The sequence below is a fragment of the Pan paniscus genome, chromosome 4 (genome assembly GCF_029289425.2).
Source record: "Pan paniscus chromosome 4, NHGRI_mPanPan1-v2.0_pri, whole genome shotgun sequence".
Classification (NCBI taxonomy): Eukaryota; Metazoa; Chordata; class Mammalia; order Primates; family Hominidae; genus Pan; species Pan paniscus.
In genome coordinates, this window is record NC_073253.2 from 39686773 (window position 1) to 39701123 (window position 14351).

General features: G+C 45.3%; 1 protein-coding gene across 1 annotated transcript in view; it reads right to left on the reverse strand.

Moving 5' to 3' along the window:
* ANKDD1B (ankyrin repeat and death domain containing 1B) overlaps positions 1-14006 on the reverse strand; it is a 66097-nt gene extending 52091 nt beyond the window's left edge. Inside the window, exon 1 of the mRNA XM_063604430.1 lies at positions 1829-14006. Within this exon, the coding sequence (XP_063460500.1) occupies positions 1829-2021 (193 nt within the window). The 5' untranslated portion in view covers positions 2022-14006. The remainder of the gene's footprint in view (positions 1-1828) is intronic.
* Positions 14007-14351: the final 345 nt, after the last annotated feature.

The window sequence follows — 14351 nt, forward strand, 5'->3', positions numbered from 1 at the left end:
ATGTCATATCCTTTCCTTTCTCCTCAAATATCTGAATTTACTAATCTACCTAATTTACTTCCTCCCACTACCATCACCTAATTCTCAGTTAATACCGTTGCCTCATAGTGAAAACAGAAGTAATAGGACACGAATTCCCACATCTTCCCACCTAGGTGAGTCTACCAACCTACCTTCATTTATATATGCAGGATGAAGCATCCCTGTACCTAGGAAAGGCCAACCTCTACACTTGGGCTCTGGATCCCATCCCCTTTTATCTTTTCAAGTGTTTCATATGTCAATCTCCTGGAAATTATCTCTTCTTTCCTCTAGATCACTTAATCTCTCTCCAGTGGATCACTCCCCTCCAAAAATACTGAGATGCCATAATACCCTATGCATAAAAAACCCTCCCTTGACCCCAGCTTCCTTTCCAACTGCTGCTGCATTTTTCGACTTTCCATTACCCCAAACTTAAGTATTCTATAATTGCTGTCTCCATTTCTTCATCTCACAGTCTTGTCTCAACCCATGCTAATCAGACATCTTTCTCACCCCTCTACTGAAACTGCTCTTGTTGAGGTCACTCCGCCTTGCCAAAACCCAGTCATCATACCTCCGTCATGTGCATTGAGCTCTTGGCAACTTTGACACAGAGGAACACACACTCCATGTAACATGTTCTTCTCTAGAGGTCTGGTAAACCAACTTTCGCTTTCTAGTCTTTTCTACTGGCTTTTTTTCCTTTGCTTGATCTCCAACTATTAGAATGCCCTAGGGTTTATATAAAACAAATAATCTGTTGATGTAGGCATGATTCCTCCATTTTACAGATGAGGAAACTGAGATCTTCAAAAGTTATACCACTTGCTCATGCTTTATAAGTTATAGAATTGTCCCAGGCAGCCTGACTCCAACCACATTACCCTGTCTCATGGCCTTCACTGCACTTACCTTAAATTATCTTATTCGTTTATTTGCTTACTTATTTTATTGTCTATCACCCCTCCACCACAACAGAATGTTCCACCAGAACAGGGGTTGTCTTGTTCTCTCCAACCCTACATCTAGAACATGCCTAGCAAATAGTTAAGCCCTTGAAAATAGTTCTAGAATGACTGAATGAACACTATATTGATGAATTGGTGTATAGCTTCCAAGCCTGGTTTAGGAAATAAGGCCGTCCCAGCCAGTAGCCTTGGATGGTGTGCCCCGTTAAGAGGCTTGAGTACTGGGAAGGCTGAGGTGGGAGGATCACCTGAGCCTGAGGAGGTCTGTGATTGCACTACTGCCTTCCAGCCTGTGCAACAGAGCAACAAGACCCTACATGCGGGGCGGAGGGCGGGGGGGGGGGGCGGGGGCAGACTTAAATCGCTTTCAGCTTTCGAACTGCTTAACAGCTGCCTCAGTTTATGCTACACATTATTCCCAAGGCATAGATGATCCACTCCATGCTTTAAAAACTTAAGTGCAGAAAGATTAAGTGACTGACTTATTTAAAGTCAGACAATAAATCGGAGCATGAGTCACGATATAGAAGATAAGAGCACATGAAACTCTTATTTGCAAAAGGACTTAATCATTATTTTTAAAAGCCTCCTCCTTAATTCGGAAGAATAATACTGTCCTTCCACCCACAGTACATGGTGGGGGTGGATTCCAAAGCTGAAAACCAGCCAACAGGGAGTGCAGCGGTACAGGCTGGGACTCAGGGTCCCAGGCCTGAGTCGCCGCGCCAGTTTCCCTCCTGCAGCGTCCGGAGGTGCTGCTCTGGGTACCTTCTCAAGTCCCTTCGACCCAGCCCGCCCCGCAGCCTGATTTTCTGAGACCTCGTCCCGGGACTCACGGAGCTCGTGTCCAGCAACTGCTGTGTCCTCCTCTCCAAGACCCTCCCGCTTCGGGATCCGGGACAGGCTCCTCCAAGGCAGGGCGGCCGCGCCCCACAGGTCTTCCCTGAGACCCTTGGCGGCCGCAGCAGCCCGGAGCAGCAGCCCCCCTGCCGTGGCCCCTTGGCCCCGGGCGCGCCCGGCGGGGTCCATAGTCTCCTCCGCGGGCCCTGAGCGCAGGGCCAGATCCAGACTCGGACCCAGACCCAGACCCAGGGAGGCCCAGGGCGCGGGGGCTGGACGCAGGCAGGTCAGCCCCGCCGGAGCGCAGGATCGAGTCCGCTCTCTGTTGTGGCGGTTTGCTGGGCAACAAGCCCCTAGTTTCCAGCCCTGCCCTGACTTGGGCTGGCCTGGGAGAATCCGCCCTCAGGTGTGGCGTGCACAGTGCTAAGGTTTGGTTCTCTGGGAAATAAAACATCCAGCGACCATCGAGAACGGGCCATGATGACAATGGCGGTTTTGTCGAATAGAAAAGGGGGAAATGTGGGGAAAAGAAAGAGAGATCAGATTGTTACCGTGTCTGTGTAGAAAGAAGTAGAAATAGGAGACTCCATTTTGTTCTGCACTAAGAAAAATTCTTCCGCCTTGGGATGCTGTTAATCTATAACCCCCAACCCCATGCTCTCTGAAACATGTGCTGTGTCAACTCAGGGTTAAATGGATTAAGGGCGGTGCAAGATGTGCTTTGTTAAACAGATGCTTGAAGGCAGCATGCTCGTTAAGAGTCATCACCACTCCCTAATCTCAAGTACCCAGGGACACAAACACTGCGGAAGGCCGCAGGGTCCTCTGCCTAGGAAAACCAGAGACCTTTGTTCACGTGTTTATCTGCTGACCTTCTCTCCACTATTATCCTATGACCCTGCCACATCCCCCTCTCCGAGAAACACCCAAGAATGATCAATAAATACTAAAAAAAAAAAAAAAAAAGAATAAGCAGAGAAATTGGGGAGGGTATTCAAAGCTGAACTAATGGTCCAAGGATATCACTATCATTAACACATGCTTTAGTTACCAGGAACTGCCAATTTTACTTTTCAAATCTCTTAATTGCATCTGCTTCTCCATTTTTATTTCCATTGCCATCATTGCTTGTCACTGAATTTATTGTAATAACTTCATAAGAATTTATTGTAATAACTTCTTCATAAGAATTTATTGTTAGATGAATTTATTGTCTGTTGCTACATTTCAGGCACAGAATTAAGCACCTTTTGCACAGCCTCACTTAATTCTGAGGTATGGTGTATTCTATTATTAGCCCCATTTGATAGAAAAGGATTCTGAGGCTTGAAGACGTTGGTGGAAGAAACAGAACTTGCCCCTAACTAGCATGACTTCTAAGAATGTGTTGTCAAGGGCGTGACTCACTCACCTTGCTCTACAGCAGGGGGTCACTTTGCTCCATCACCAGGCCAAATCCCGCTGCTGCCTGTTATTGTAAATAAAATGTTTTAACACATTAAAAAAAAAAATTCCTGCAAAATCTACAAGCCCCAATGAACTCCCAGCTCTACTCTACCACTTCTTTGTATAATTTTGAGAAATGTCAAGGTTGAATTTATAACTAACACTATAGGAACTTCAATATTAAATCATTTCTAAATGGGCTTCCAACATTTTCTTTTGAATAAAGTAAGGCTTGATTTCTCATTTGAAGACCATGAATTTTAATCTTTCCCGGCGGATTCTTTTGAAAAGTGAAATAATACAGAAGCAAGTCAAATTCTGACCCCCCAAATAAACTTCAAATAAGAAAGGTAATCAGGTTTTCATTTATTTATTCTTCTTACAAATTTACAAAAGATGTATCATTTCAATGTAAATTATGTAATATCAATGTTCATTTCAAACTTGTCAGTTTTTCCCTTCAAATTATTGTGCACCAAATTTGAGGCATTAAATTCAAAACAATGTTTCCTAATCAATGAAAAAACAAACATGACAAAATATTATTTATTTTATCAGAACACCGCCCATAACCTCAAACTTTCCTCTTTTAAAGAAGGGAAATGGGCCTAATGTTTGTAATAGAGATATGATAAAAACAATAGCAGGTAAGTTGAATTGAGTATTATGCAGAAATATCAGACAATGTACTAATATGGAAAGTATAATATGTAAATGGAAAAACAGGGCACCAAATTATATGTATATGTAGCATGTTTACAAGTAAAATTCTAAAAATCAAAAGAAAATACCCACACAAAAGAAGGAATAATAGTGAAAACAGCAGCAGATCAATGGAAAGCATACAGCCAAGTACAGAAAAATCTCCCAGTCTGGGTAACAAAGTGAGACCCCCTCTCTACAAAAATTAGCCAGGCATGGTGGTGCATGCCTGTAGTCCCAGCTACTTGGGAGGCTGAGGTGGGAGGATGGCTTCAGCCTGGGAGGCAGAGGTTGCAATGAGCCAAGATTGTGCCACTGTGTGCCAGTCTGCGTGATAGAGCCAGACCCTATCTCAAAAAAAAAAATTTAAAAAATATAAATAAAAAATAATTTAAAAAAAAGATCTGAATTGTGTTATCCAAGTTTGAAACTGCTTTCAAATTCTAAACCAAGAAATTTACTTTTAAAAAAATCCTCTTATCAATGACAGGAGAAAATGCATCATCATTTTATGCTATATAGCCTTATAATAGTATGTGGTACTTATCTTACTCTAACAGATGAGACAAAAACTCCAAAGCAGTGCATTACGTGAAACTTAGCCATAGCTGGACTTTATTTCCCTGACAGCTTGGGCTAAATAAGAAGCTATGAAGTATACTGTGGGAGGTATTTTCTTTTTCACTCTGTTTCAAATATCAGGTTAGTTCTCAAGCAGAATATTAATTCTAAGCGTGCTAATACATAAAAGCTTGCCCACATGATCTGGCCCTACTCATCTCTCTGATCTTGGGCCCTACAATTCTTCTCCATTCTTCATCCACTGTTTCCTGGTGGAGAGCCATCGGCTTCTATTTCCTCCCTTTGCCTAGAACTTCTCTCCCCCACCTCCACTTCCGAATTTTTAAAATAGTTTTGATCCTTCGTATCATTAAGGTTTCAGGTTAAATGTCACTTCCTCAGAGGAGCCTTCTCGGATCATCTTATTCTAAAAGTGTCCCCTACCTTCATGTTCCATTCCCTTATGCTGTTGTCTCTTTCCTTTGTAACACTTACCACTGAAATGTCTGTATTTGTTTAGTGTCGGTTTCCACAACTAGAATGTAAACTTCATAAATACAGTGATTTTTAAAAGTTTGTTGGGCCAGGCGTGGTGTCTCATGCCTATAATCCCAGCAATTTGAGAGGCCGAAGTGGGAGGATGGCTTGAGGCCAAGAGTTTGAGGCCAACCTGGGCAACTTAGTGAGACTCCAGTCTCCACAAAAAATTTAAAAATTAGCTGGTGGTGGTGGGGCAGACCTGTAGTCTTAGCTACTTGGGAAGCTGAGATGGGAGTATGGCCTGAGCCATGGAGGTCAAGGCTGCAGCAAGCTGTTATCATGTCACTGCATTCCAACCTGGGTGACAGAGCAAGACTCTGTCTCAAAAAAAAAAAAAAAAAAAAATTAATTAAGTTTCTTACTGCATCTCCAGTGGCTAAAACAGTACCCGACCTGCAATAAGTATTTGTCAAATAAATATGGAATGCAATTTAGCCATGTGAACAGTAACTTGTCTTTGAGTCCTGAAAGCTTTAAGATTTTCCCCTAAAGGTCTAGACTAAAAAAATATGTTCAATTCTGAAGTAAACCTTTAAAACCAGGTCCTGTTCAAGGATTCCATATTTTTAAAAACATCTTCCTAGATTTCTCTTTGCCCTCCTCTACCAGACGATTTCTCCCTAGACTCCCACTTTGTATATTCATCTATTATAGCCCTCCCTACATTGAATAGAAACTGTCCCTGGGGTGGCTCTCCATTTTTTGAGGACAAACATGTCTTAATAATCTTTATGTCCTTTATCAGCTAGGATTCAGCTATAATTAATAGGAAAACCCAAGTAACTATGGCTTAAACAATTTTTTAATTTGTTTCTTGTGAAAGTCTCAAAGTGTGCAGGCCAGTGCTGATATGTCTCTGTTTTACAAAGCCCCAAGAATCAGCCCCTGCAGCCCACTACTCTACCATCCCCCTGTGCAACCCTTATGTTCAGGTGTAAACGGCAGCATCTGCTTCCAGGCAGCAGGATGGAACAGAGAAATAGAAAGAAGAGGCAAAGAGAATGCTACAGCTGCAAGAAAGGAAGGTTCCCAGAAGCAACCACACACAGTACTTCCTTTTTTTTTTTTTTGAGACAAGGTCTCGCTTTGTCACCCAGGTTGGAGTGCAGTGGTGCAATCTCAGCTCACTGCAACCTCTGTCTCCCGGGTTCAAGCGATTCTCTTGCCTCAGCCTCCTGAGTAGCTGGGATCACAAGTGTGTGCCACCACGCCCGGCTACTTTTTGTATTTTGAGTAGAGACGGGGTTTCACCATCTTGGCCAGGCAGGTCTCGAACTCCTGACCTCAGGTGATCCACCCGCCTTGGCCTCCCAAAGTGCTGAGATTACAGGCGTGAGACACCGCACCGGGCCAGTACTTCCTTTTATATCCCATTAGTCAAAACTCAGTCACATGGCTACCCCTAGCTGGGAGGGTGTGAGCTTCAAGGATGGGAGATACATTGTAGTCATCAATTCTGTAACACCTATTTTTCACATTATCACATCTTTTTAATTGAGATACTAAGTTGTCTGCCTGAATTGAAGTTGAGTTCTTCCATAGAGGATTTGCATATGCTTCTGCCAGTCACTAGGGGCAATACTAACCTCACTTTAATTACATTTTCTGCTTGAGCTCTTTAGGATGATACCATTTGTGTGAATGCAGATTACAAGCCTACATGTGTACTGGTTTATGGTTCAAATTCTCACTGGCAGTCCCTCCTTCCAACCAGTGCCAAGACTGAGCATGCAAATTGCTTTGCTCCCTCTTTCTTCATGGAAGATTTCTCCTTTATCCTTGCTCTGAAGGTATAAACCTTGGTGTCCCATATTTATGCAGTGGTAACCTGTTAGACTCCCTATCTTAGGTATTATTTCTTAGTGGTTTATAAAGAATTGATGAAATACAGTAGTCTATTCTGGGTGATCATGTGCCAAGCTAAAATTCTAATAATATGGCAGAAAAGTAGAATGTTGAAGGACAACCAGGATCTCTGCCCAGAATTGCTAGCAAAACCCAAAAAACCATGGCGTATCTCAGACTTGCGGATGGTTTCAGAGATCACATTTGAAGTTTAGCATATTCTGAGAGGGAAAAAACTTTTGAGGCTTCATAAAAGAGAACTAGATTTGATCCTAGAAGTGACCCAACCTTTTTTTTCCTTTTTGTCTCTAATTTAGGGAATCTCTCTCTCTCTCACTCTCTCCATAGACACCCAAGAACATGAGTGATATTAGGAAAGTATTGTCTACAAAAATGCACAAGATGATCTAAAGCAGGGAAAGAAACTGGTGAAAGCTAAGCAATGAGTTAGAAGGCCAGATATTAGACAACTGATAAGAACCTGATAAAAGAAATGGAAAGAAGTGTTTTCAAGAGGCCCTACAAGAGTAGACAGAACTCAATGATAGGTATGTGGTTGGCAGAGGTAGTGTGTGTGTGTGTGTGTGTGTGTGTGTGTGTGTATGTGTATACAGGAAAGAGTTTGAAATCATACTACACTTTACAGGCTGAGGTTAGAAGGGTTAGTACCATTTGCCTCTGAATTATCTTTAATCTCCCTGAGCATTCTGTAGACAGCAGCAGTTACAAAGTAAGACTATCACAATTACCTCGTACTGGTAAGGGGAACAGTTCAATATTATGGTTTGCTTAATAAATGGAATCATGTTGCCAATAGTCACCATAATGTCATTTGAGTTTTTCTTGAACAACTTAATTCAGTTATGTATTACAAAGCAAAAGTGATTTGTCCTTAATTATACAATTAAAGAACAGTTTTTTCTCCAGGGAAATAAGCATCACCTCTCTGTGAGATTTACTAACATCCTACCAACACAAAGTGTGTTCAAATATATCACTGCTTTTCAAAATGGAACCTTACTTCAAAGAAAATTCAGTACCAGGGCCAGGCATGGTGGCTCATGCCTGTTAATCCCAGAGCTTTGGGAGACTGAGGAAGGAGGAATGCTTGAAGCCAGGAGTTCAAGACCAATCTAGGCCACATAGCAAGATCCTATCTCAACAAAAATTACAAAAACTTAGCTGGGCATCATGGCACCAGCCTGTAGTCCCAGCTACTTGGGAAGCTGAGATGAGAGGATCTTGATCCCAAGAGTTCCAGGCTGCAGTGAGTTATGATCATGACAATGCATTTCAGCCTGGGTGACGGTGAGACCTTGTCTCTAAAAACAACAGTTCAGCACCAGGTACACCAGGTATGATTTTTTTAAATGAAATATTTCCTCAAAAACAGTTTTTTTTAGCCCCAGGTTAATAGTCATATTTTAAGCCTTCTTCCAAATACTCCCAAGCCACTCCAAAACGACACAGTATAATAATAAAACATGTATAAAGCAAGCCATTATCTAATAAAGGGAAATAAATGCAATTGTCTCTTTCTGGAATGTCCACTCTTTAGGACCCAGTGTGACAGCAGCCCTTAGCCACCATTCTGTCTTCCCAGATAAAAACAATAAGATAGTAGTAAACACTTTTGGACACATACTATTTATTCATTTACATGTCAACAAATGACTCTCCGTATCTACTGTGTGCCAGGCCATACACTTCATACTTGGAATTCAGAGATAAGTGAAAGATAGCCCAGGATCTCTTGGGGCCTACAATCTGGTAGGGAGAAACCAACATCGGGGGCCATGCAAAGAATGTTTCAGGGTCTTTGTAGGGAAACAGGAACAAAAAATAGTGACTGATCAATTTTTCCAGAGGGCAAGGAACACTTTTCTGAAGGTGGCCCTTGAGCTGAGTTGAAAGATGGGTAATTATGTAGGTGGGAGAGAGAAAAGGGGCATTCAGGAAGCATATTCTGGGCAGAGGGAACAATGGAGCACAGATGCCAGAAAGGAGAAACAGCTTGGTCTGTTCAGGAAACCCTGAATGCCAAGCCAGTGTTTAGAGTGCATCATGGACAGTGATATATAGGAGCTAGCTTGTATTGGCTTGCAAGAGCTGTTAAAGTTTCAGGAATTTTGTGAACTGGCTGACATCACATAACTTGAAATCTGTCATGGTGGGAGCATTTACACCACATAAATCACTAAATACACTAAAAATCACTCCCTTTTCCTACTCATTCCACTGCTAAATCTTGGAGACAGTTGAGAGCTTTTGAAAACTGCTTTTTTTTTTTTGACATGAGAGTGCTATTATGGGAATGCTGTTTATAGCTAATCTGTAAAAAATGCATAAGATGGTTTAGAGCAGGGAAAACTGACAAATCAGTTGGAAAATCAAGAGTTTAGACAACTGATAAGGGCTTGACAAAAGAGATGGAAACAAATGGATATTTTCATTTTCAAGAGGCCCTACAAGAGTAGACAGAATTCAGTAACAGATACAGGGTTGGCAGAGGTAGCAGTGGATACAAGGTGGATGAGTTAAAAAGTAAGGAGTAGTAAACAAATACATTTGTTAATGATGGCAGAAAAAATATCTCCTATTAATTGCTACATCTCTCTTGCCTTTAACTTACAGCCTTCTTACATATATGCCTATAACCACTGTCTACATTTTCTTAGCACAAAGTTCCTCCTTAAGTTCTGTTATATGGCTTCCATTACCCATGTTGATGCTGAAACTTCTTACTCTAGAAGGCCACTTCTTCAGTGGGGACACTGACCTTGCGGATACCGCAAGTCCCATGCTAACTTTAAAATAAAACATTTCTGGTGGAGTGAATTAAATTTATAAATACTGCTTATAATGCTACTTTTCCTACTATCACAAAAGATTGAGGAAAGGTGTATAGCTCTATATTACAGGGACAATGTAAAGACTGATATTAAAAAAGAGACCTTTGAATTACATTGAAGAGAGGATTATACACATGCAAAGAAATTATTAGGCCTATGTCATTTGTTGTTTTATATGCATATATTCAAAACGCATAGCCCATCCTCCTTGAGACCCCCTAAACATGTTACGAATTTGAAGTGTCTCTGCATTATTCAAGTGAGGCAGGAAAAAGTTACTCTAAGTGATCTTTCTTTTTTATATTTTATTTGAATACAATTCTAATAATTTGACATTAATGCAGTAAAGGGTTAACCCAGCAGCCTCAGGTTACTCCAGCCCTGCACTTTTCAAAGAGAGGTGTCTTCAGGTACTGGCCCTTCCTTGACTAGCTCCTGGGAAATGACCTGAGCTCTTGGAATTTCCAGTTTGATAATAGTGTTCTAGTATGCCTGAGGCCTTGGGCTGCATTTTGTTAGTCTGACGAGATAGTTTATGCTAACAGTATGAATCATGGCGAATGTCTGTTTTTGAATGGCTGAAGCCCTGGGCCATGAGGTATCACTACACCTCTGGGGTCTTGAGACTGAACGGGTAAGGTCAGTCACATGGGTGATGCATGTCTATGTGACTGACTTCCAGTAAACACCTTGGACACCAAGGATTGGTTGACCTTCCTTGGCTGGCAATATTTTGCACATGCTGTCACACATTTCTGGGAGAATTAAGCATGTCCCCATGTGACTCAACAAGGAAGAGGCACCAGGAAGCTTGTGACTGAACTGATACAGAAATAGGGTACTGCAAATAACAAAGCCTAATATAACAAATTGACTTAGGGTTGGAGAGAAGAATTTAGGGAGTGGGGACACAAATACCACAGACTGGAAAACTGGTGACTTGTTTGGTGGTGTATTAGGGTCCTCTAGAGGGACAGAACTAATAGATGTATATATGAAGGGGAGTTTCTTAGGAAAATTGACTCACACAATCACAAGGTGAAGTCCCACAGTCTGCAAGCTGAGAAGCCAGGAAGCCAGTCTGAGTCCCAAAACCTCAAAAGCAGACAAGCAGATGGTGCAGCCCTTCAGTCTGTGGCTGAAGGCCTGATAGTCCCTGGCAAATCACTGGTGGAAGTCCAAGAGTCCAAAAGCTGAAGAACTTGGAGTCTGATGTTCAAGGGCAGAAGACATGCAGCACAGGAGAAAGACGGAGGCCAGAAGACTTAGCCAGTGTAGTCCTTCCACCTTCCTCTGCCTGCTTTTATCCTAGCTATGCTGGCAGCTGATTAGATGGTGCACAACCAGATTGAGGGTGGATCTGCTTCTTGAGCCCACTGACTCAAATGTTAATCTTCTTTGGCAATACCCTCACAGACACACCCAGGAACAATATTTTGCATCATTTAATCCAATCAAGTTGACACTCAATATTAACCATCACAAACGGCAAAAAAATATTTGGTCTAACTGTCAACAGCTGTCTTTGGAAAGAAGACCAAATACTGATTGAGGCTGTAGCCTTAGGGGAAATGCTAGGAGAAAAACTAAAAATTTTGCATGGGATGGCTCTTTCTTGCTGTTTTCAGCAAGGTTCTAGAAGAAAAAAATGTATTTTTTTCTCGATTGAAATTAGCTAGCCTGCAGAGATGGAGGAAAATATCATCTTGTTAACGAAAGCAGTTTTTGCCATTTTTTTCTCTTTATTATAAAGGTTATATATGAACAAGAATATATAAAATATATATGTATAAAGAGTATTTTAAAAGTGAACATCCATGCAATCACCACCCAAGACAAGAAATAGAACATTGCCAGCATCCCAGAAGCACCAGGTGCCACTCCCCAATCACATTGCTGTACTTCTCCACAGAGGAAATCATTATTCTGGTTCTGGGGACAGCAAAACACTTGCTTTTCTTTTCTTTTTTTCTTTTAATTGATCATTCTTGGGTGTTTCTCGCAGAGGGGGATCTGGCAGGGTCACAGGACGATAGTGGAGGGAAGGTCAGCAGATAAACACGTGAACAAAGGTCTCTGGTTTTCCTAGGCAGAGGACCCTGCGGCCCTCCGCAGTGTTTGTGTCCCTGGGTACTTGAGATTAGGGAGTGGTGATGACTCTTAACGAGCATGCTGCCTTCAAGCATCTGTTTAACAAAGCACATCTTGCACCACCCTTAATCCATTCAACCCTGAGTGGACACAGCACATGTTTCAGAGAGCACAGGGTTGGGGGCAAGGTCACAGATCAACATGATCCCAAGGCAGAAGAATTTTTCTTAGTACAGAACAAAATGAAAAGTCTCCCATGTCTACCTCTTTCTACACAGACACGGCAACCATCCGATTTCTCAATCTTTTCGCCACCTTTCCCCCTTCTTTCTATTCCACAAAACCGCCATTGTCATCATGGCCCATTCTCAATGAGCTGTTGGGTACACCTCCCAGACGGGGTGGTGGCCAGGCAGAGGGGCTCCTCACTTCCCAGTAGGGGCGGCCGGGCAGAGGCGCCCCTCACCTCCTGGACGAGGCAGCTGGCAGGGCGGGGGGCTGACCCCCCCCACCTCCCTCCTGGACAGGGCGGCTGGCCGGGCGGGGGGCTGAGCCCCCCACCTCCCTCCCAGACGGGGCGGCTGGCCGGGCGGGGGGCTGACCCCCCACCTCCCTCCCGGACGGGGCGGCTGGCCGGGCGGGGGGCTGACCCCCCACCTCCCTCCCGGACGGGGCGGCTGGCCGGGCAGAGGGGCTCCTCACTTCCCAGCAGGGGCGGCCGGGCAGAGGCGCCCCTCACCTCCCGGACGGGGCGGCTGGCTGGGCGCGGGGCTAACCCCTCCACCTCCCTCCCGGACGGGGCGGCTGGCCGGGCAGAGGGGCTCCTCACTTCCCAGCAGGGGCAGCCGGGCAGAGGCGCCCCTCACCTCCTGGACGGGGCGGCTGGCCGGGCGGGGGGCTGACCCCCCCACCTCCCTCCCGGATGGGGCGGCTGGCCGGGAGGGGGGCTAAGCCCCCCACCTCCCTCCCAGACGGGGCGGCTGGCCTGGCGGGGGGCTGACCCCCACCTCCCTCCCGGACGGGGTGGCTGCCGGGCGGAGACGCTCCTCACTTCCCAGACGGGGTGGCTGCTGGGCGGAGGGGCTCCTCACTTCTCAGACGGGGCGGCTGCCGGGCGGAAGGGCTCCTCACTTCTCAGGCGGGCGGTTGCCGGGCGGAGGGTCTCCTCACTTCCCAGACGGGGTGGCTGCCGGGCGGAGGGGCTCCTCACTTCTCAGGCGGGCGGTTGCCAGGCGGAAGGTCTCCTCACTTCTCAGACGGGGCGGCCGGGCAGAGACGCTCCTCACCTCCCAGACGGGGTCGCGGCCTGGCCGAGGCGCTCCTCACATCCCAGACGGGGCGGCGGGGCAGAGGCGCTCCCCACATCTCAGACGATGGGCGGCCGGGCAGAGACGCTCCTCACTTCCTAGATGGGATGGCGGCCGGGAAGAGGCGCTCCTCACTTCCCAGGTGGGATGGCGGCTGGGCAGAGACGCTCCTCGCTTTCCAGACTGGGCAGCCAGGCAGAGGGGCTCCTCACATCCCAGATGATGGGTGGCCAGGCAGAGACGCTCCTCACTTCCCAGACGGGGTGGCGGCTGGGCAGAGGCTGCAATCTCCGCACTTTGGGGGGCCAAGGCAGGCGGCTGGGAGGTGGAGGCCGTAGCGAGCCGAGATCACGCCACTGCACTCCAGCCTGGGCACCATTGAGCACTGAGTTAACGAGACTCCGTCTGCAATCCCGGCACCTCGGGAGACCGAGGCTGGCGGATCACTCGCGGCTAGGAGCTGGAGACCAGTCCGGCCAACACAGTGAAACCCCGTCCCCACCAAAAAAACACGAAAACCAGTCAGGCGTGGCGGCGCGCACCTGCAATCGCCGGCACTCGGCAGGCTGGGGCAGGAGAATCGGGCAGGGAGGCTGCAGCGAGCCGAGATGGCAGCAGTACAGTCCAGCTTTGGCCCGGCATGAGAGGGAGACCGTGGAAAGGAGAGGGAGAGGGAGAGGGAGACGGGAGATGGGAGACGGGAGACGGGAGAGGGAGACGGGAGACGGGAGAGGGAGAGGGAGGAGGGAGAGGGAGGAGGGAGAGGGAGGAGGGAGAGGGAGACGGGAGAGGGAGAGCAACACTTGCTTTTCTTTACAGTTTTATCTCATATATATAACTATATACCTTTAAAACAATATAGTTGTTCAGTTTTTACTGTTTTAAACTTTATACAAATGGAATCATGTTGATGGCATCCTTCTGTGATTTGCTTCTTTTGCTCTATGCTATGTCTGTGATATTCATCTATGTTGTGGTTAGCTATTTCCTTCATTTTCACCACTGTGTAGAATTCTACTGTTTCAATATAAATGCCATGGTAGAATTTAACCATTCTACCATTGCTGAATATTTGGTTCATTTCTAACTTTTGGATATTGCACTGCTGCTATGAACATTAAAAAATTTTTTTCTTGGCCACCTTCCTGACTGGGAAGAACTTTCTTGTACATGCT